The following is a 22,375-nucleotide window of genomic DNA, read 5'->3' on the forward strand; positions in this document are numbered from 1 at the left end:
AAAAAAGAATAAAAAAAGTAGTGTGTTTATAGGGAAGGAGAAATAAGCAAAACATTACAAGGCGTCTCTATTGCCTTTGCATGGGAGATACTTATGAGATTTTAAGAAAATGCTAAACCACCAGAGAGTAGACCCCACTTGCAAGGAAATTAGATTGATGTAAGAACCCTGGATGAGCTAAGTGTCTGTCCTGCTCCTATCTGAAATAACCTTATACACCGAAATCCGAAATAAACATACGGTGTTTGATTGCAGGGATTGGCATATTCTAAGAAAAAGGCATGAAAAGACAATCAAAAGATGCCTATGTGTTGAATGGCACTGAATCTCCTTTTTTTGCTTTGGGCTTTGATGTCCTTTTAGATATCGTTCCACCACATCTTTCCCTTAGAAAATGATCAGCCAAAAATCTTTTACTTGGTCATGGTTTCAGCAAAAAATCTTTTACTTGGTTTGGGGAAGAGGATGACAAAAGGTTTGAGCATTATTGGATCAAAGAAAAGGGAAAAGGGAAAAGTGCAGTTATATATGCTTACACCAACCAAGTCAATAAGTCAAAAGGGTGAAGGTAAAGCGTTTTTACGCCCCCTCACTATTTTCAATTCAAGCCAGGGCTACGGTATCTTGAACTGCAATATTAATTTGTTGTGGGGCGGTCTAAGCCAGTGTTCTAGGAGTCTACGCCTCGGTCATGTCGGACCATGGCTGATAGCCTGATACCGACGTAAACAGGAGGAGAAATGATATCAGCACAGCCATGTTTTTATAATTGCACTAATTCATATTGTCCTTTATTATTTAAAGCGGAGTTTTTATATGGTACCGACCAGGGGCGATGCCAGAAATTTTGCACAAGGGAGGCAAAAATTATAGTAATTTTTTTTCTAACTTAGGGATGATTGGAAAGGGGGTATATTTTTTTAAAAAGGTAGTAAATATAAAAAAAATATAAAAAAAAGGTATTTTTTTTCCCAAAAAATTAAGGGAGGCAATTGTCCCCTTCCCTTTCAAGTGCCATCACCCCTGGTACCAACCGTCAAAACGGTATCACCCTTGATATTTGATCCAACAACAGTCCATTTTTTAAGAGGCTGCTGTTGGATCAAATATCAAGCGTGGTACTTTTGAAGTACCACCTTCACGGGATTTAACGCTCGGGCACCATATAATTTCCCTTTATAGAGTTGTCAAGGCTTATTACATTTCCCAATAAGCTTCCCCAAACCAATTAAAAAGGAAAAGACAAGCTGTGTTTATGCAATCATTAAAGACTGGTGGAGGGCATATAGCGTGGGATGGGCACAACCCCAATGACTATGTGCAGAAATTATTACAGAAAGTTAGTAAGCTCCATCTCTTCCCCCCCACGCGCGCACCACCCAGCCACCCACCCACCCATCCTTGATTAAAGAATGGTTAAGCTGATATCATTTCTGGCCCCCCAAGTGTAAATTTCTGGTTCTGTCCTTGATTAAAGAATGGTTAAGCTGATATCGTTTCCCAAAAAACAGTGATATATTTTGGATATTCGTAAGTTACCTATGAGGTAATGTAATACATTGTTGATATTTGACAAATTAAGTAATAATTCATACCATTGTGCCCTTTGTTTGGGGGCTAGAGAGACAGTGGATCATATGTTCATCCATTGCCGGTACGTTTGAGAGGTTTGGGTCAGAATTTTGGACTTATTCGGGATCTCATGGGTTTTCCTTGCTCGCATCTCTGACCTTCTTGACAGTTGGTTTTTTGTGCCGTGGCCTAACAAGGGAAGAATTCTATGGAAGCTTGTGTTGTTAGCCAGTTTTTGGGTCCTTTGGAAGGAGAGGAACGCTCTCACATTTAAGAATGTAGCAAAAGGAGCATTCTCTTCTTTTTCAAAGATTGAAGCTTTAGTCATCTTATGGGCTAGAGGCCTCCTTAGCTTCATCATGTATTCGTCTACTAATATTAGATGATGCTGGAAGGAGATCTGGCTCAATAGGGAGCGTGAGGATATTGTCGCTCCTATATGGAAACCCCTTGACCCCGGTTGGTTAAAGTAAAATTTTCATGGGTCTAACTTGAGGAATCCAGGGCCAGCAGGTATTGGAGGTGTTCTTAGAAATGAAAGCAGATCCATCGAGTGGCCATTTTCTGGACCGATTGGTATCAAGGACTCAAATGAGGCTGAAGTCAAAGCGATCCTCCAAGGTATTAGGTTGATGGGACTAGAGATTTGGACCGTCTCATAGTGGAGGGAGATTCCCTTTTTAAAAAAATGGTGGACCTACCCTTCTTATGTGATACTTGCTAAATAAAAGTAACGGTGGGTTTGGACTTTTTATAGTACATGGTATTAAAAATGCACAGTGGGTTCATTATCGGTGTGCCACACTTTTGAAATGAACAACCCGTACGGGTGTGGCTCTTTGGCTTAAAGTAATGGGTATGCTCTCCATTGACGCTAGTTCAAATACCCCTGGGCTTACCCCCCAATGCGCGTGTCGGGATTAGTCCCGCCCAAAAAACACTTGTGAAATGAAATATATGGTGTGCCCATTCTTGGTGTGATGCACTTATAAAATACGATACATGTTGAGCCTACCCTTATTGTAACACACTGTGAGATGAGATACACATAGTGAACCCACTCTTAGTGCGTTACACTTATGAAATAAAACACATTGGAAACTCATCTTTGATGAGGTGTATTTGTGAAATAAAATACATGGCAAACCCACCATTGGTATAGCATTCATAAGAAATAAAATACATAGAGGAGTCTATCTTCTCGTACTTGTAAAATGAAATACATAGTGAGGCAACCCTTGGTATTCTGTACTTGTGAAATTAAATACACGGTGGGCCCAATCCCAATGTATTGCCCTTAAACGGCAATGCATATTGCGCCAATCTTTCCTTTAACGCTTATAAAAGGGAGATTTTATATGGTGTAAGGCCTTACAACAATACAGTAGAGGTACCGCCCTTGATATTTGATTCAACAACAGCTCACTTTTTGAGCTTTTTGAGAAGCTGCTGTTGGATCAAATGTCAAGGGTGATACTTCCACCGTACCAAGGCCTTATAGTTGTAAGGCCTTACACCATATAATTTCTCTATAAAAGGATCTAGACTTTGGGTCCATTCTTTGTGTGGCATATATGTGAGTTGACATACAAAAAGGGCTTACCCTCAGCCATGTAACATTTTTAAAAGAAAATAGATTGTAAACTCATTCTCACTAGTTTTGGGGTCACACTCGGTTGTCACAGTCAAAACGGAACATCCTTAGTGCGGGACACTTACGAAGTGAAATACATGGTGGGTCCACTCTCAACTTATTACACATTTCAAATGAAAACATGATAGGCCCACCTTTGATGCAACACTTGTTTTAGGATTCTCTAAACTTCCATAAGGACCATAACAAACTCGTTTCAGGATTTTCCAAACTTCCACTAAAATATTGCCACATGTACTACAAGAAGAAAGTTACTAATGTCATTTTGAATATTTCTTTACCCTATTTTCCTTCGACTTATGAGCGTAAAACAAATTTTACTCCCTTTTCCTAACTAAAAATGCACGGGCCTAGTATCTGCTTTATGCATATTTTAGGTCGAAAGAAACAAAGCCTTGTGAGAAAATATTCTTAATGTTATGTTAGGCATGCAGCATAATGTCATATTTATCGAAAATGAAATAGATTCATACGACTTGTCTGTTCTTTGTTTTTTTTTACTTTTTATTTAATATATAAGACGACGGCGAAAAAACCTACTATATTGGCACGGAATCGATATATCAGCTAAGATATTTTCTATATCAATCTCGGATATATCAATATCATTATATCCTGAGATTTAATTGTCTAGACATGGGGTTCTATGGGCTAGATAACATCTTAGGGTGTGTTCGGCGAGGCTTCTCATTCCCGCTGGTAGAATCGGGCAAGAACGGACTAATGAAAATCGGTGGAAGAGACTCCGAGTCACTCAGCTGAATCTCATTAATTAGTAACGCAAAAACGAGAAACTTTGGAAACAGGTTTTGCGAGTGAATAAGATTTTTGAGATATTTTTTCTTTGATTTCCTCATTGTTCTAAAACTCTTTCCCTCGGTTTTTTTCCTTGAGGAATTATTGACTCTTTATTTCTGAAGCTTCATAGATTTTAATTTATTAAAACTATAATATGTGTCACTCACAGATGATTTATTGTATTATTTTTTATTTCATCATTATCAAAGGAGTTCGATGATGTTTATGGTATACCAGCTCCAAGAAAGTGGGGCCCTAGCTTCTTCTTCTTTTTTTTTCTACTTCTATTACTTGCTTTTTTTTTTTAAAAAGGTGAAACCATTTCTTTCTACCTATTTTTTATGCGTGGAAACTGAACATTACCATTCAAAAAAAAAAAAAAAAAACTGAGCAGTTCCGTTATCAAAATATGGTAATGTTTGGTCATGGTCCAAGAATGATCTATTTAGGGTTTGTTTTGGTTACACAAAAGCCAGGATGGCTTATGGGTTTTGATTGGCGTTTGGGTGACACATCAGTAAAACCCCCTGTTTAGTTGCCAATATATATATAGCATTGACATTCCAGGAGACTCCCAGGGATGTCTCCAGGCTAATAATTGCATGTTCAGTGATGTGTCACCCTTGCGGAGCATAATGTTATCCAAGCCAAAATCCACAAAAAAGTGGAATTCTGGTTGGACTATTCTTCAAGGTAAGTTCCATGCAAATCAATGCTTGTTTCCTCCCTGTTGACTACTTATTTCACTACTCTCCGAGTCTGATGGGGCCTACTAATTATTGGAGATTGTGGGGTCATGACTTAACGGTACAGAGGGGTGGAGTTGGATGTGCCTATCGTGGAGTTGGATGTGCCTATCTGACTATGGGGGTACAGACGAAGTTAGTGTATAGATGCCATTTCAATCATGGTTGGGTGGGTGACTTGAACCACGACAATTCAAGTTTTATCTATAGGAAATAAAAAAATTTCAAAGAAAAAGTTTTCCTCATGAAATATTTTTCCATCTATCCAAATAGGATTTACATTTAAAGATTTTGGAGTAATTTGCAAAAGAAGTCTTCGAACTTCGCTTTATTTATAACTAGTGAGTCAACCCGTGCGATGCAAGGGGTAGCCCAAAACAACATAAAACAAATTCTAACTAATGGAAAAATGTAGCAAGAAAGGCAGAGAAGACATTATAAGAAATCAATTTTGAAAAACAACAGTTCTCATCAAGAGCAATTGAAAGGCAAAGTTGATTTTGGTCATAACAATCTTGAGAACAAAATAAAACATTGTAATCACGGAAAAAGAAGAAAGAAAGGGAGTGCAAAATTGACCAATATAGTGTTTTAAAATTCAGCAGCGCCTACATGGATGATCCAACCATTGCTTTGTTGGCCCCAACTTAATTAAGCCCTGAGATCCTATATGATAAATATGTTTTGACTATGTTAGCATCTGCACGTCCTTGATCGTAGTATTTAGAAATGAGTGGAGCCCACATGGATGATCCAAGCCGTTCCTTTGTTAGTCCACCATACTTGCAAAGGAGATCGGATAACTTTGCGTCTCTCAAGCAAAGTTATTTTCTCAAACTTTGCTTCTCTCAAGCAATTTCACAAACACCTTGTGTGCAAAAAACCTTGACTCTCTGACCACTTGTTTCTCAAGACCCCGGCGCTAGAAATCCGGTTATCGGAAACTACTCGAACCAAACAACAACAAATAGCCTTCGGCAACCCACGGAATTAGCCCAAAAGAGTATGTGCACAAATCAAGAGTGTATGGAAATAAAGAAAGAAAACAAAAGAGCAATAGACACAAGAGATTTACGTGGTTCGGCACTTTGGCCTACTCCATGGGCAATCCGGCAAGTAAACTTCACTATCAACAATGGAAAATTACAAACAAGGGTTAAAACCCTTACCTCTCCAACAATGCTGAAGACCCCACCAACACCCTCTTCTTACAACTCAAGGAAAAACCCAACCTTCTTTACAATGTCTTCACAAACCTAAAAACACAATAAAAGGAACCCCAATAACCTTGGATCAAGAGAAGAAGAAGAAGAAACCCTTGGAGAGAGAAAACCCTTTTCTTGTAGAGAAAAGCCCCAAATCCACTTCTTTTTGAAGAATACCCAACTAAAGATAAAACCCTCTTTAGTATACTTTTTAACACATTCCAAGAATGTCCCTTCTTAAAGAAGATATTACCAAGTGATTTTCTATCACTAATACAACAGTTTGGAGTCTAGATTGAAAGTAGAGTGAGCTTTGATTTTGGCGTTTGTTTGAGTGAATTAGGTATTTCTCTTTTGAGTTTCTGTTAGTGTTTAAATCTGATGGCGGAGGAGAATGTAATGTAGCGCTACGTGAAGCTTGCAAAGGATCAAGATACGCCAATGGAGGATATTAGACCAGTGGAGCTCAATCAACCCGTTCATATTCCTCAGGTTAAGCGATTTTATTTTCTGTTCGTTTATTGTATTGAATCGTTCGCGAGGTTTATTTTCCTACAAGACTATTAATGAAGATTTTAATTTTAATTTCTTGATGCCAAACTCTGTTTTAGAATCGGTTAATTGAATAATTATGATCTATATGGTTAGAGAATTTGTCTATTGTTTGCAATGTACTATCTGTGTTAGTGTTTAGAATCGGCTAATATTTGTCGGTTTCTCTGAAGACGTGAAAACAAGTGAATGTTTAGAATTTTGAATATTTGAATTTGAATCTAGAAATAGGAAAGGAAAAGTCGGAGCTATACTTAAGAAGACTAAATCCAGATGATAATAGTTAAGAAAGCTAAATGAATAGTTTGCATTCAAGCAATGAAACAGTCAATAACTTCACATCAATCTACGACTATTAATGGGAAATGATATTTACGCCCCTTTCATCACCGGGGACACCCATTTGCCATTGATACACTGACGTTGGGTGTCCCTGGTGATCAAAAGGGGCGTAAATATCACTTCCCCTATTAATCAATCAATAATTTCACGTGAATCTATGTATGTAGTTCTAAAAAAGATCAAACTAAATAAATCAATCAATAATATGAATCTATGACTATAGCTTCAAACGAGATCTATCTGATTTATTACTTCAAACCCGGAGGCCGGAGGCCGGAGGCCGGAGGCCGGAGGCCGGAGGTTCGCTGATGAATCCCATAGTACCTTTTGGAGCTAAACGGGTTAATCTTCAAATTTAAAAGTGTTCCACCTAGTCCCTCAATAAATTAAGCATTTCGATAAGCAAGCCTATTACGCTAGGATGTTTACTATAAGCTAGCCGTTGAGATAGTTCAACGATAAAATTTAAAATTCTACATAAGCATGCATTGTAAATAATGAATCACTCCAATCGAAAAAGAATGTATAGATATGGCAGCAAGAATACACGGTCTGATCACAGTATCAAATTAAGAAATAACTGGAAATCTAAGTCCCAAACATCCCCAAAACGTAGGTAAAAATCTTAAGGCACATAGGTTCAAGGTTTAGAGGGGCTGAAAAGTAACAAATGAATGATCTCACCGGTATTTATTGATGTGGATCAGATCGATGAGATTCCAACTTTCCAAGAATGGGGAAGGCGCTTTGCTAAAGCAAATCTTGGTCTGAAATTTTCAAGAATTTCAGTAGGAAGAACTCCTTGAACTCTATGGATCCTTTGTAAAAAGCTTTACTTAAGGATCTAAGAGATGTCAGAATTCTAAGAGACTCAAGTTTGGCTAGAGTGAAAACACAATTCAACATAAAACCGAGAGAGATATTTCTCAGGTTTTCACTTAAAAAAAAAGGGACCAGTAACCTTTTAAGTGTTGGAAGTGTAGATGAGGTAGATCTTTACAAGTTCTTGCAAGAGCTAGTGGTTCTGTTTAAGAGTGATGCTACGAGATGCTTTAGATTGGCTTGGATCCAAGAAACAGAGGTTTATTTGTCAATTAGTAAGCAATACAGTTCAGCAAGTGATATACTTCCTTGGGATTCAGTTCAACTAGATTCAATAAGAAGTAGGATGCAGCATGAGCAGGAAACACATCTGGTGTTAAGAGGATTGAAACAAAGCATAAACTCTTATGTACAACTACTAACTGTCAAGAACAGAGATAAAGTCGAATGAAAATGAAATTGCAATCTTTAACGGGAGAAAATTACATGAAATAAAATAACTATAGAAGAAAGAAAGAGGCCATCGGATTAGCAGCATGGCCTTCCTTCTTCTCATTTCTTCTGTTAGTCTATTTTTTTCTCTTACTTAATTCTCTTTTCTCCCACCATTTATCGATTTGGGATTTCAGTGATGTCTTTCAGATGCCACAAATCATATTCCCAAAGAACCTCATTCTGCGCATAAAAAGCCACAAAATCATCGTCCACAAACGGGAACCAACCCAAAAATAGGTGCTCATCTAGGGTCGAAAAACATGGCCAGTCCGCCAAGAAATCCCAATCCAGTTGGATCTCCGGCATATTCTCCAGCAAAATGAAATCTTCAGAGACCCTTCTGTCTTCTTCCTCGGCCCTTCTTATTTCACTGCATTTTTCACTCTCGTTCTTCTTTTGGATTCCTTTGAGAATGCTAACCGTAGCCTCTCGTTCTCCTTGAAATTTCGAAGCTTTCTTTGCCGTATCAGACAGAAGAAAAGCCTCTTCTTCTCTGCATCTTTTTTTGGCCATTCCTTCGACTGAGCTCATTTCACGATACTCTCTATTTTTCCCTTGTGAGGTTATGATAGAGATATAAAAAGGGAGGGTTGGGTATAAATCAGTGTTTAAAAACTCCTTGACTCCACAACGACTCCTTTTTGCCTTGGCCGCATTCCGTATTGCACCACATCTGCATTCCGCGTTTTGCCCTACATAGTCATTAAACTCCTTCGACTCTCCCAAGTTATGACCGCGACAGTTGTTGGCCGCGTCCGCGCCGAGTAGATAACTGGCCGCGTTCCACGTCAAATCCGTGTTTTTAAACACTGGTATAAATAGACGAGGAGAGTTTTTCTTTCTTTTTATACTCGGTATACCATGTGTTTTTTTGGTGGATGGCAAAATAGCGGGTTTTTTTTTTGTTTTTTTTTTCTCTCCCGCGAAAATATGGTAACGGGCTTTTACCGGTGAGAGATTTAAAAAACAGTACAAGGTGACCGGAATCATAACGTTCCCATTGTCAGTGTCATTATCTTCAGTCTTCACACAGACTTCTTGTGTAACAATAAGTATGGAGGGCCCACCATAATCGAGTTACGTGTTAAGCTATTAGGTCATTCTCTTATTGCCGACTACATTTCTGTTTTGGATTGGTTTAGCCACGCCAAAAGCACGATTCTAACGGTTAGATCAATGCCAAACTATTTAAAAGTTTCACAATTTTTATGATAAGGAAAATCCCAAGTAGGAGTACTCAACCCAATGACAATTTTTATGATGAGGAAAATCCCAAGTAGGAGAGAAGAAGGATGGCCTTCAGCTCAGGAGCTCCGAGCTCCTTCTTCAACACCAGCACCCTCTCCCTCATTCCACCACTTAAAGACCCATAACTGGTTTGCAACCAGCAACCAGAAACCCACTCAAATCAAGAGAAGACCTTCCCCTTTCTTGTTGCTCCTCTCTCCTATTTATAGTTGGTGGGGGTAGGCTTGTGACAAGTGTCCATGGTCCCCCCTTTTTGTTACATGTGGGTAAGGGTGGCAATGGTTCAGTTTCGGTTTGACCCCCAAACCCGAACTGAACCGAAATTTGAATCGGCTTGGTTTTACCGAACCGAAACCGAATTTTCGGTTCGGTTCCGCCAATTTTGCCACCCCCTTATATTCATTGGAAATATTCAGTTTCGGTTCGGTTTGATCCCCAAACCGAACCAAACCAAAATTTGAATCGGTTTGATCCCCGAAACCGAATTTTCAGTTCGGTTTCGACTCGGCTCTGGTTCGGTTCGGCCAATTTTGCCACCCCTACATGTGGGTCTCACTGCAATGCCTCTTAAACTCTCCCAATTTACAATCTACAAATGAAAACACTACCAAATTCACAAACTTCCCTCAGAAAAGACAACAAAAAAAATAAAAAAATACACTACCCTACACAATAGTCACCCCAAACACTCTGGCCGGGGATATAGTCCACACCCCACCCCCCCTCTCAACCCACCCATAGAAAAGAGCTTGTCCTCAAGCTCAGCCCCGCTGTTGAGATGTAGACCCAAGTCATGGGATGGGTAAGTAGGGCTGTCGTCCCTCACTGACAGGCCAAATGCGTTGTGATGACAATGCCGGGGTCAAATACATATGTATCTTGGCGAGGCCTTCACTCGGCGCCCATCACTGATATTGGCTTTATCCAATCCAATACGTCACTACGAGGCTCCCACCACCAGATCAACACATATTGTGAGTCATTCCTCATATCTACTTTTGTTCGCTCGCTTACGCTTGTGTTCCGCTCTCACGTATCTCTCATCTGACTCCCATCTTTTTACAAGATCATCGTACATGGCATTGCATTTAAAAGGCCTTTGAAGGTAACAAAACATTTCATTTTCGTCCCAATAGAGACCCATTTCTTCTTTCTTACTCAATCACACAATTACAACATCGGTCACCAAACCTATACAAATTCAACTAACCGCCAAAGCAAAAACCATCTCTTTGGTCGCTTAATGCCAACTACACCAATCTCTTTCAAACCTACTCTCATAGAGCATGATCACCCCTCCAAAAAGCAACTCTAATACTCATAAACATAAAAAATTCCATGAAAATAAATTTTGTCACCTTCATCTCTCTACTTTCAAGAATTTGTTCTCCTTTTTTCCTTTTTATTCTACATTTTTGCCATTTTAATGCGGGGCAGCGGACGCCAACTCAACGATCTTCAAACTGGGTCACACAACCCACCTCACATCCTCTTCTTTTTCATCCATTCAAACGTCATTCAGTGGGAAACGAAACAGGGGAAGGACTAAACTGCTCTTTTCTTTCATTATTTTTTCCATAATTATCATTATGTGCATGTCATAATCGTTACGAGTAGAAATACTACTTGGACTAAACTCCCCTCTTTTCTCTGATTTTTTCATTATTATCCTTATGTGCATGTTATAATCTTCATGAGTAGAAATGCCACTCGCTTAAATTTGTTCTATTACTTGTGAATAATCGACAGAAAATATTTGTTTACTGACTCTTCATTTGCTTACCCTCACATAACCCAACTGCATCATGCAAATAAGAGAAAAAAAAGGAAATGATACATTTACCTTTGATTGGTTCATTTCAGCCTAAGTATTTATCTTCTTCTATCACCTAAAGATAATTTTTTTTTCCTTCAAAATTCTGTTGTATACTTTCCGTGGTATTAATCTACCTTGCAAATTAATTTTGCTTATATCACCTCTTTGGTTGTTTAAAACAAACCATTCAAAAAAAAAAAAAACAAGTTCCTGTAATCGAAATCAACTATTTTCATACATTTTAGAACCTCAAGACCGATTTCTCTCTACGCACAACTAGGATTCGTGGTCATCTATCATCTAGATTCTGGACCATTAATTGTCATAAGCCTGCAATCTGTAACAACTTAGATCAGATTGATCTTGTTTAAAGCTACAGTCATAGATTCATATTATTTATTGATCTATTTAGTTTGATCTTGTTTAGAACTGCATTCATAGATTCACGTGAAATTCTTGATTGATTTACAGTAGTAGATTGATGTGAAGTTATTGATTGTTTCCTTTCTTGAATGCAAACTATTCATTTAGTTTTCTTAACTACTATCTTCTGGATTTAGTCCTTTTAAGTATAATATAACTTTCTCTAGATTTAGTCTTTTAAGTATAATATGGCTTTCCCTCACCCTTTACTATATTCAAATTCAAATATTCAAAGTTTTAAACATTTGATTTAAAGACGATTAGAGTTGAGAAAGGAGACAAGAGATTATTCAACAGTGGGAACCACCACCTTTAGGTTTCCGGAAAATTAATTTTGATGGTTCAAGCCTTGGAAACCCAGGACCGGCAGGCATAGGGGGAGTTCTGAGAGACGAAAGGGGGTCAGTAATTTGGGCCTTCTCCTGTCCTATTGGAGTGGCCGACTCTAGCGAGGCGGAGGCCTGTGCAGCTTACCAAGGAGTTAAGATCTTAAAGGGAGAAGATCTGAATAGGGTGGTGGTAGAAGGGGACTCCATCAATGTTCTCCGTTGGCTAAACGGATCTCATGCGTTCCCGTGGAGATTCGGAGACATCTTTGAGGAGATTTAAGATATTGTGGGCGGTGCCTCTATTTCCTTCCATCATGTTAGGAGGACGGCCAACGAGGAAGCGGATATGTTGGCAGGCAATGGGGTGCATCTATTGCCCTGGAACAGTTTGATTTCCTTCCGCCTTGATTTTTGTAGCGATTTTTGGCGTCTTTTCCATGCTATACTATACTGTTGTAATTGACCACCTCGGTCCTTATTTGGAATGAATACTATTACCATTCAAAAAAAAAATGACGATTAGAGTTGGTTTGTACTGATATTTTGAGCATTATATTTTGGCTACAGATGGTGAAATTACCAAAAAAAATTGACATTTTTTGGTGGTTTCTCTAATTTTTGGGAAATTTCCCTTTCAACGAGATAGTGCTTTTTCAAATCTCTCAAAATGGAATATGTTCCAAGACGATTAGAGTTGCTTTGTACTGATATTTTGAGCATTATATTTTGGCTACAGATGGTGAAATTACCTAAAAAAGTTTCTCTAATTTTTGGGAAATTTTCCTTTATGGTGGTGACGCTTTACCCAATTGTAGTCTCTGTAGAGCATTCTATTTCATCTACATAGTTGGTTGATATGGATCTTGTTAATTGTTAGGCAGTTGATTATCATTTTATTGTAATTGTTCGTTGACTTCAACCTCTTCATCATTTTACTATATTCATGCTTTTTTGCTCCTAAATGTGGAGATGCGATCAGAGGATACAGTCAAATTCTCTTATTCATTCATGGGAATTGGTGTCGCTTTGTTTTGCGAAGCTAAATGGTAAATCCATTAGCTGCTTATGTGGGGGCATGACGTGATGTTTTGGCAGCTGCTTCCTTGCTGTACAATGGTTGATTTTCCAAACAAAATCTAGTCCAGCCTTGTTAGTATGGCACCATCAATTCTGTGGGATTCTGTTTTGATTGAGGATATCATTATGCAATTATTCGGCTGAATTTTTGGATTTTGGGCGAGGCATTTATGTGAGTTCGGTGTTGGTCCCAACCGAAATCCGAAATTTCGGTATTTCGGCCGAAATTTAAAACCATGCCCAACACATGCAAGGCTTTTAGTTGTTTTTTGGTCATTTTGTATTTTTTTGTCAGCTCTAAGTACTGATTACCAGAAGTTGACAGTTGGTCTTTATGGTTCTTTTGGAAAAAGTTCAAGATGCACATTCAGGACCCAAAAAATAAATAAAAAAATTGCTCAGCATGTAATATATGAATGCAATGAGGTCTAAGGAGCTCTGTGAAATCATTTTTCTTGTACTTTTTTCTCATTGGTGAACCCCAATCTTCTCTCTCCTTACCTGATACAAACATTCACACACACACACACTTAAAGATGCATCTGATCTTATTTGTCCTCATTTTACCGTTTAATACGTTTCTGTCTTACACTACCCTATATTAACCAAAATCTTGGTGCTTGTGCCTTCAGACTGGACAGGATTGTTCTGTCCATGTGTGTTGTTTGGGCGTAATGTTGAAACATTAAGAGAAGACATTGATTGGACCAAACCATGCATTTGTCATGCCATTTGTGTTGAAGTCGGGATAGCCCTTCCGCTGCCACAGCATTGTTCCATGGTATTGATCCGAGGACTTCGTTTCTAATTGGTGAGGGTGTATTGTTCATTTGGTGGATGTGGGGCAGCTATAGTGGTCTTTTTTCGACAATCTTTGCAGAAGAAATATCATCTCAAGGTGATCTCCGTTTCTTTTGTTAGATAGTGAATTCTGGTCAGGAACAGTTCTGCCTTTTTTAGAGATTAATGCATATATGTTGAAAATGCGATTTAATAAGTGACCGAGGGTCGATAGATAGAATAAGTGAGATTTTACTAATAAGCTGAAAAGGAACATAGTGACTAAGATGGTCAACAGGTACAATGAAACAACTAAAAGTGAACGTATCTCCAACTCAAATCGACTCCCTTGTGACACCTTCATTGGCCAACTGATCTGCCATAGAGTTAGCTTCTCTCCAAGCATGACCAAATGTTGCATTTAAAGCGGAGGCAAGGTCAAGAACCTTCTTAAAAGGTCTGCTAGATGACTCTTGGGGATGCCCACATAATGACGTTCCTAAAGTTTCCATCAATCATCAATGGCCTTTTGTTCAATTTTTTTTTTTTTTTGAAATTGACAATTTGATTGATACTATGAAGATTACATTGGGGACCGGGGGTCCCTACTTGCATTACATAGAATCAATTAAGGGTGGCTAGGAGCATGCTCCTAGACCAATAAAAAGCCAAAAAATGATCTTCTGGGTCAACCACTACAACGAGTTCTACACTTCTATGCGCTGCCAACCTGCTGAATACCTATTTCACGTCCCTTTCGAATTCTTCATCTACTACCGCAGCTAAAAAAGCCTTCACCATTCCCCCTTCCTTTCCTTTATATTGCACAATGGTATCATTTGAAAGTGCCATATTCGTGGACCCCATCAAATCATAGTTGTGACTTGCCACGACACTCAGACTGCTCCACCACTTTTTAGCCAGCTATTTAAATTTTAAAAATCCCGCTCAAAGGCCTAAAGCTATTGTGTGTTTCTAACCATGCACGATAGCCAATCCATCGAATCCGATCATCGGCGGCCTCCACCTTGCGCCACCGCCCATTCCGGGGGATCCCCATTAAACCACCAAGCCAAAAACCCTAATCTAACCCTAGAGACCACCATTTTTTACCCTAATTTCTTCCCCTTCAGCTTCACCAGAACCTAAAATCCTAATCCTACCCTTATTTTTCCATAATCCTAGAGCCCACCATTGTTCACCCTAATCCTACCCTTCTAGCCCCAACCTTGCACTTTGATCAAACCCCATCTTTACCCTCAACATCCAACCTCTTCCTTTTTCCCCCGAATCTAGTCACCCTTTTTCACACTCCTGCGACGTCCACCACTTCCGACAACTCATCAGCCCAATTTCTCCATCCACCCAACCCAGATCCGATCATTTCCCCAATAAATCCGGCCCACTCTGACTCATATCCGGCCATTTCGCACCTTCAGCCACCATTGCTGCATCCCCTGTGAGGTCTGCCCAACTCCAGGTATCATCCGGCACTAACACCTCCCTTGCCCATCAAGGGAGAGGAAGAGAAAGATAAAAAAATAGGAAAGATAGATCTAAGAAAAAGAGAGACCAGAGAGGAAGAAATAGGGGGGAGAAGAAATATCAGAAAGAGAGCAGAAAAGTGAAAGAAAATTAAGAAGATAGGGGGAGAAAGGGATATCAGGAAATGAGAGAGGGAGATCGATTGAAGAGAGAAAGATCAGCGAGGGATGGGGGAGAAAAAGAAGAGAGAGGGAGAGACGGAAGAGACGAGAGAGAGGGAGAGACGGAAGAGACGAGAGAGAGAGAGAGAGAGAGAGAGAGAGAGAGAGAGAGAGGAAATAGGGACAGAGATAGAGACGGGAAAAAGGGAGACGAGATAGGGAAGAGAGAGAGAGAGACGAAATAGGGAAGAAAACGCCTCCCTCCCTAGGGTTTCCATCGACCTAGAGAGGGAGCTCCAAAATCGCCTAAAAATTCACCTTCCTTTTTCTCAAAGCGCCTTTCCAAAATCGCAAATTCAAAATGCCTTTTGTTCAAATTTATTGCCAACTTTAACCTTAGAGAATGCTCAACCTTCCTCCTCGCTATAAATCTCTAAATTTGAGAGGGCCCAAGCGTACCACTCTTGCTCTAACTTTGTGATCCCTAATAACTCTATCGCCTATGGGACTTGGATTTTGAATGAACGACCCAAAATTTGATTGAGGATTCTTTTTGTAGAGGATATGGCAGGGTGTTTTGGCCGGTTGAGAATTGGAGAGGGTTGCAAAGTTTACGGGGTTATTTAGGTTTATATTCAGCATAGGTGGGATCATCATATTTGCAAGGCATTTCCGATGTCCAAATGGGTTGTTATAGATGAGCTTATTTTTCGTAGCTTCCATGGATATGTGGAAGAATCTTTCTAGACGGGTGTGGAAAATACAGGTGCTGCCTAGGGTGCTTGTGTTTTGTTGGATGGATTGTTAGGACAAGATTCTTATAGTGGACCACTTGAGGATTTGAACCGGGTGATTATCAATAGATGTATTGTGTGTGGGTAGCAATTGAGTTGGTGGATCATCTTTTGATTCATTATAGCTTCATGGTTAAGGTTTAGATCTTGATCTTGACTTTGTTTGGGATGGATTGGGTGGTTCCAAAGCACATTTTTTTATAGGTAAGCTGAATTGAACGTCCGACCTTAAGGTTGAAAACCAAAGCCTTAACCAATCGAGCTAGAGGCTCAATCCCAGATTCCAAAGCACATTGATTCTTTTTATTGATGCTTGGTATTTTGCTCCTTGGCCACTCTGTGGTAACTAGTAAGATTTTGTGGAATCTTGCTTTGATGACTGTCTTTGTGTGGAAAGAGAGGAATAGTAGGATTTTTTTGCTCCTTTTGCAGGGGGATTTTTCTTCTATTGTGAAGTCTGGGTTCAGGGCTTAAGAGATTAACAGGATCTATCGTCTTCTTTAAGCTGATCATGGAATGTGCTTTGGGATAGGTATGTCCTTCAATCCCTAGATGGTCGCCTACGCTTGCTGGTTCTCTTTAGCTAAACTTTGACTTGTCTAGCTTGGGAGATTCTGGAGTTACCAGTACATGTTACTTTGTCTCTTTGATTAGTTACATCATAAATGACAAAAACACTCTTTCATATTGTTAGGATTTTCATTATTCACACACACAAATAACGCTTTACGTTCCAGTCGAAGTGAATGACTCAAATGAGGCTGAAATCTAACTCATAAGACTGGCATTCTTTGTGTGGATAGTGATTTCTTGGATTCCCTGATAGTGGAGGGTGATTTTTTGAATGTTATCTGTTGGATTACGAAGAATAAAGGTATTTCTTGGAGATTTACAGATGCTATTGAGGAGGTCATTGACCATATTGAGGGGCATACAATGATTTTTCCAACACATAAATGACAAATAGCGATACAGATGCTTTTGCTCGCACTGGGATTCATAGGGCTGAGTTGGTGATTAAAGATCATATTCCTTTTAAAGGCAATGGTTAATTGAATCTACTTTTGTTGTTCTTTTGCTTTATGCTGCCTTGACCACCTCAGGTAGGGCAGCTTGTTTTGTTTCTCTTTTGCTTCTTTAATAAATTCATTTTACAGTAAAAAATTAAGCTTAATTTCCCTACTTCATTGAGGAGACCACCAAGCTATCCTTTCCCCTTGGGTTTCTTAGTAGACATTATTTTTCATAGCATATTTTGAAATCATCCCTAGAAAATTTGCTAAAATCTTGCAGGTCTGGGGTGGGCTAGATGTACGCCGCATTACCCCTGCTTTGCAGAGAGGCTGTTTCCGTGACTTAAACCTGTGACTACCAAGTCACAATGGAGCGAGCTTACCGTTGCGCCAAGGCTCACCCTCTACATAGCGCCATAGCATCCAAGCATAAATCCCAAAATGATTCTACGTCTACGAGGGAGAAAATCAGCCACTCAGCCTTCTGTGATAGCTGAAATGGATCCAAGCATCGCCCTTAAGTGGTGGTATATTGTTACAGTTATAAAGATAGATGCTATGTTTTAGTTGGCATTCTATGTTACAGATGTAGGAAGAAAAAGAGGGCAAGAGCCCATACAAAGTGGGAAGCAGCTACGCAAGTGCCCATACATGGGAATACAAATTTAATTTCCTTTCTGTATTATGCAGGTCATTTGTCTATTTCTTCTTTTGGCCCAATGATCTTTGACCTAACATCGTACTTCAATTACTGTTAACAACTTGCAGAACTCACCATGTGATCCATGCATGGTTCATTGCTGCATGCACTGGTGTGCTCTCTGTCAATAGCACCGTGAAATGAAGGGGCGCCTATCTGATAATATTGTCATGCCCATGACCACCATGAACCCCCCCTCCTGTCCAAGAAATGAATAAGGGCGAAAATCAGGAGACGTCAGCTACTGAGAATGGAGTCGAGCACACTAATTTGGAGACCATGGCTTTGTAGTTTCAGGTTAGAAGACATTGTTCCATTCTTCTTCTTCTTCTTCTTTTTTTGTTGGGTAAGCTTTCTTTGTTCCCTTTGTGTTGTAGGAATTGGTTATATTTACATAGGGAAGGGCGTTCAAGAGCGGACCCACCTATAATTACCATACAATCCGTAACATAACCTATTAACCTCCAACGGTTGGTTTTCAAATTTTAAATTCCTTCGTATCCTATCAACAACTCTAAAAATGAAAAAGATGCGACTCTTCGTTAAGGAACACATATTCGTTGACACCCCCTCCCACATTATAAATACATTGATAAGCACACCCCTTCTCCTCACTTATTGCACATTAAATAGAAGAAACCGAATTTAAGTTCTTTTCTTCTATTATTATTAAATTTGCATCTCTTTATTTTAAATGGCTTCAACAACATTAAGCCGTTTGGATCAATCTCTAACTCCCACAGCCCTTCGATCATATCTCGCTGAATTCATCTCCACCTTCCTCTTTGTCTTCGCAGCCGTTGGATCAACCATGTCTGCAAGTAAGGTTTTTTTTTAAAAATTTTTTCATTCCTCTTAAAAATTATAGTTTTTTTCCCTTAAATCTGATTCTGATCATTATATGCCACGTGTCTGTAGGTAAGATGACTCCAGATGCCACGTCGGATCCTTCTTCTTTAGTTGTTGCTGCCGTGGCACATGCCTTCGCATTATCCGTAGCGGTTTACATGGCAGCCAACGTGTCAGGGGGTCACTTGAATCCAGCTGTCACCTTCGGATTGGTTGTCGGTGGCCACGTCAGCATCATCACCGCCCTGTTCTACTGGTCCGTACAGTTGTTGGGGTCCACCATGGCCTGCCTTCTCTTGAGAGTCCTCACTGCCGGACAGGTCAGAAATGATATTTCCACTACAATTATTTATTTATTTTTTTCAGCGCATGCTAGCAAACCAATAAAAAACTAAAACATTTTTTTTCCCCATTTTTTCTACAGGCGATTCCTACGAGTGTAATTGCAACGGAAATGACAGGATTCGGAGGGGCAGTGATAGAGAGCATACTAACGTTCGCATTGGTGTACACTGTCTATGTAACAATGGATCCGAAAAGAGGCCCGATGGGCTTAATCGGGCCCATCGTGATCGGGTTTGTTGGGGGTGCAAGTGTCTTGGCAGCGGGTCCATTCACAGGGGGTTCGATGAACCCGGCCCGGTCGTTCGGTTCTGCAATTATAAGTGGGAATTTCAAGAACCATGGTGTGTATTGGGTGGGGCCCTTCGTTGGGGCCGGAATCGCAGGCCTTGTTTACCAGAATCTCATTACTCCTTTTTCTTCTCCTGATGTTCCACCCATGGTGTAGCCGAGGCCTTAGTGGTTTAGTTTGCTCTCTATCTTCAGCCATTGTATGAAGGTTTTTTTTCTTTTTTCTTTTTTTCTTTTTCGCGGGAATTATAAAAAAAGAGAATGTTATTGTTTCAACTAGCGAACAAACAAGCATGATAAAAAGGTGAGCGTGTGTGGTTGTTCTCTCGACCAAAAGTAAACCGGAAATGCTTTTCCATGAAATTCTCTAGCAAATCCCTGAAAAGACCTACGGATGGTGATATCGCTAATAATATCTCAACTGTTGATCCTAGAGGATGGACCACATCACCCTGGTTGGTCCGAACTTGATTGCATGGTCCTAGCCAGCCCCTCTTGATCAATATGGTTATTATGCCGTTGATTTTGGCATTTGTTAATCTTGTGTGGATGGATCGTCCATTTGGGGAAGAGAGTCATACTCATAAGTCGTATCCCGTATGTAAAATAAAGGGAAATGATATTTGCACTCAAGTGTTTCGATAAACATGCATTCCACTTGTTTGTCGTGTAGTATTATTTAAAGGGTTTAAAGAGCTTTTTGAGAACCGTAATATCCTCTGAAATCCCTTTAAATACTGCACAACAAATAAGTGGAGCGCTTGTTTATCGAAATACCTTTGTGCAGATATCATTTCCCAAAAAATAAATGGTAGTAAAAACAACACTTCGCCTCTATGGAATTAGGCCAAAAATTATCTTGTAATCTCTCACGTGTGCCTTACTCGTTATTTTGACATAACACGTGCCCATCCCGGCCTATGGCATCCCTACATTGATTTGACAGACCATCAAAATGGTTGGCAAAGTGTCAAAATCTCGGTGACCAGTGGACCCAACCATCCGATCTATGCGAATTTGGCATGTTGCACGTAGATTGTCACTAATTTTCCCACAGACTATTTTTAACCATCAATTTTCAAGGCAGGTGATTGGACGGCTAGGATATCGTGCTTCGTTTGGTTGCAAAAAAGCTCCGTAGCCGTCGAAATTTGGTTTGAATTTGACATGTCTTTCCATGTTTGGTTGCCAAAATAGCATTGGACTGACTCCCTTGGATGTCTCATGTGTAATAATTACTTGTGTGATGATGTGGATGCCTTATAGCATTGGACTGAATCCCTTGGATGTCTCATGTGTAATAATTACTTGTGTGATGATGTGGATTCCTTGTCCCCTCTAAAAGCAAATCCTTCTAAAAGTAAAAAGAATTTTGGTTGAATTTTACAAGGAATGATGATGCTCTCTCTTTCTCTTTCTCTTTCTTCCCTCTCTCTCTTTCCTTAATCCCTATATTGATAATGACATCCTACTTATTCTCCTACTTTCCGAAGATATGCCATGCAACCAAACACGGCTTCACTATTTCTCGAGGTAACTCCAGACAAATCAAAATGCTTGTCTCCTCCCATTCGACTTCATATTCCACTACTTTCTGAGCCACCCGAGGAACCAAACAGAGCATAAAATGTCTCAAGATATGTCTCCACGTGTTGGTCAAGACTCGAGAACGAACCGAAACCATTTGCGCAAAATGACCAGACTGCCCTCCGTTTTGTAACTCTAAACAAGCAAAATGAGACCCCAAAAATCAACATTGGGGCTCTCTCATGTATTAATGTATTATTATTCTCCATTGAAATTGCTGCCACGTATCTTCCGTACAGAATTATTTCCATAATGTTATTGGTAAGATCTCTCTGTCCACGCAATCCACACTTTATTCGTTCTGGGAGAAGCGAATAACGACTGACTTAGGAGTTAGGAGTTAGGAGTTAGGAGTTAGGAATCATTCGGTTTAAAGATTAGGCTTTATATTGGATATAACTACAACAGATGCCACTGCACTTTTACAATGCTGATCTGGTCGTTAAAAGTTAAAAACCCGTGAGTTTGGATTGCCGGAATCAGAGCTGGAATCGGTATCATATTCCGATTCCCAGCAATTGATTTACAAATTGATCAGAATGAAGTGTCCGACGTAACAACAGGATGGAATTAATTGGGAAAGACTACTGGAATTTGTTTCCCACCCCAATAGATGGTATTCTGATTTTGCCCCGGCCAGAATGGATTTTTTTTGTATATCTTTTCGAATTAATTTTTTATTTTACATTTTCTACTTTGTTTCAAAGGTAAAAGAAGGGAAATGTTATAAGCACTACCATATTTTTGACGATTGCACTCCTCACTTTATTAAAAAGTAAGGTATGGCTCGCACCACATGATGATCCAAACCGTCCATTAGATGGGCCACAGCCGAAATAGGTTGTGCCCAAAAACTCATTTGTATAGGTTGATCCGAATCCTCCGATCTATATAGGGACTGAATATTAGAGGGTTGATCTTAGCCGGTATGGGTCTGGCTCTTTAGCTTAAAGTCATCGGTACGCTCCCCATTGATGCGAGTTACAATCCGAAGCTTACTGTTGTGCTTGGTTTACAATTGATTGCGTGCATCCGTAGGGAATAGTCCCGCCCTAAAAATTGGGCGGAGGATACCCTATGTCATAAAAAAAAAGGGATTTGCTAGAGTCCATCGCTACAAGCATTTCACAGAACGTCAGTTGCATGAGATAGCAACCACCTCATGAGTAATGACAAATTCTGTTGGAAAGTGAGAATAAAGAAGAAAATAAAAAGCAAGTTCGTCCCATAATCAAAACATGAGTGTTGGAATATGAGTAGACTATAATATGTCCCAAATAAAAAAAAGGGGCCA

At 39.6% G+C, this 22,375-nt stretch overlaps 1 protein-coding gene across 5 annotated transcripts; it reads left to right on the forward strand.

Annotated features, from left to right (window-relative positions):
• Positions 1-9,418: 9,418 nt before the first annotated feature.
• Positions 9,419-19,911, forward strand: LOC143884995 (putative aquaporin TIP-type RB7-18C). Of its 5 annotated transcripts, XM_077388922.1 has the most exons (7): positions 9,419-10,408; positions 13,712-13,977; positions 17,593-17,839; positions 18,081-18,309; positions 18,727-18,833; positions 18,931-19,181; positions 19,286-19,911. In XM_077388922.1, exons 4-7 carry the CDS (start codon positions 18,263-18,265, stop codon positions 19,649-19,651), a joined length of 771 nt encoding a protein of 256 aa, XP_077245037.1. In that variant the 5' UTR covers positions 9,419-10,408; positions 13,712-13,977; positions 17,593-17,839; positions 18,081-18,262; the 3' UTR covers positions 19,652-19,911. The 5 variants fall into 5 exon arrangements, with proteins under 5 accessions (XP_077245037.1, XP_077245038.1, XP_077245040.1 ...); XM_077388923.1 differs by lacking the exon at positions 17,593-17,839; XM_077388925.1 differs by having other exon boundaries at positions 17,593-18,482; positions 18,756-18,833; positions 19,286-19,910.
• Positions 19,912-22,375: the final 2,464 nt, after the last annotated feature.

The sequence above is a fragment of the Tasmannia lanceolata genome, unplaced genomic scaffold (assembly GCF_043159265.1).
Source record: "Tasmannia lanceolata isolate RefF3 unplaced genomic scaffold, GAP_Taslan_0.1 ptg000008l, whole genome shotgun sequence".
NCBI lineage: Eukaryota > Viridiplantae > Streptophyta > Magnoliopsida > Canellales > Winteraceae > Tasmannia > Tasmannia lanceolata.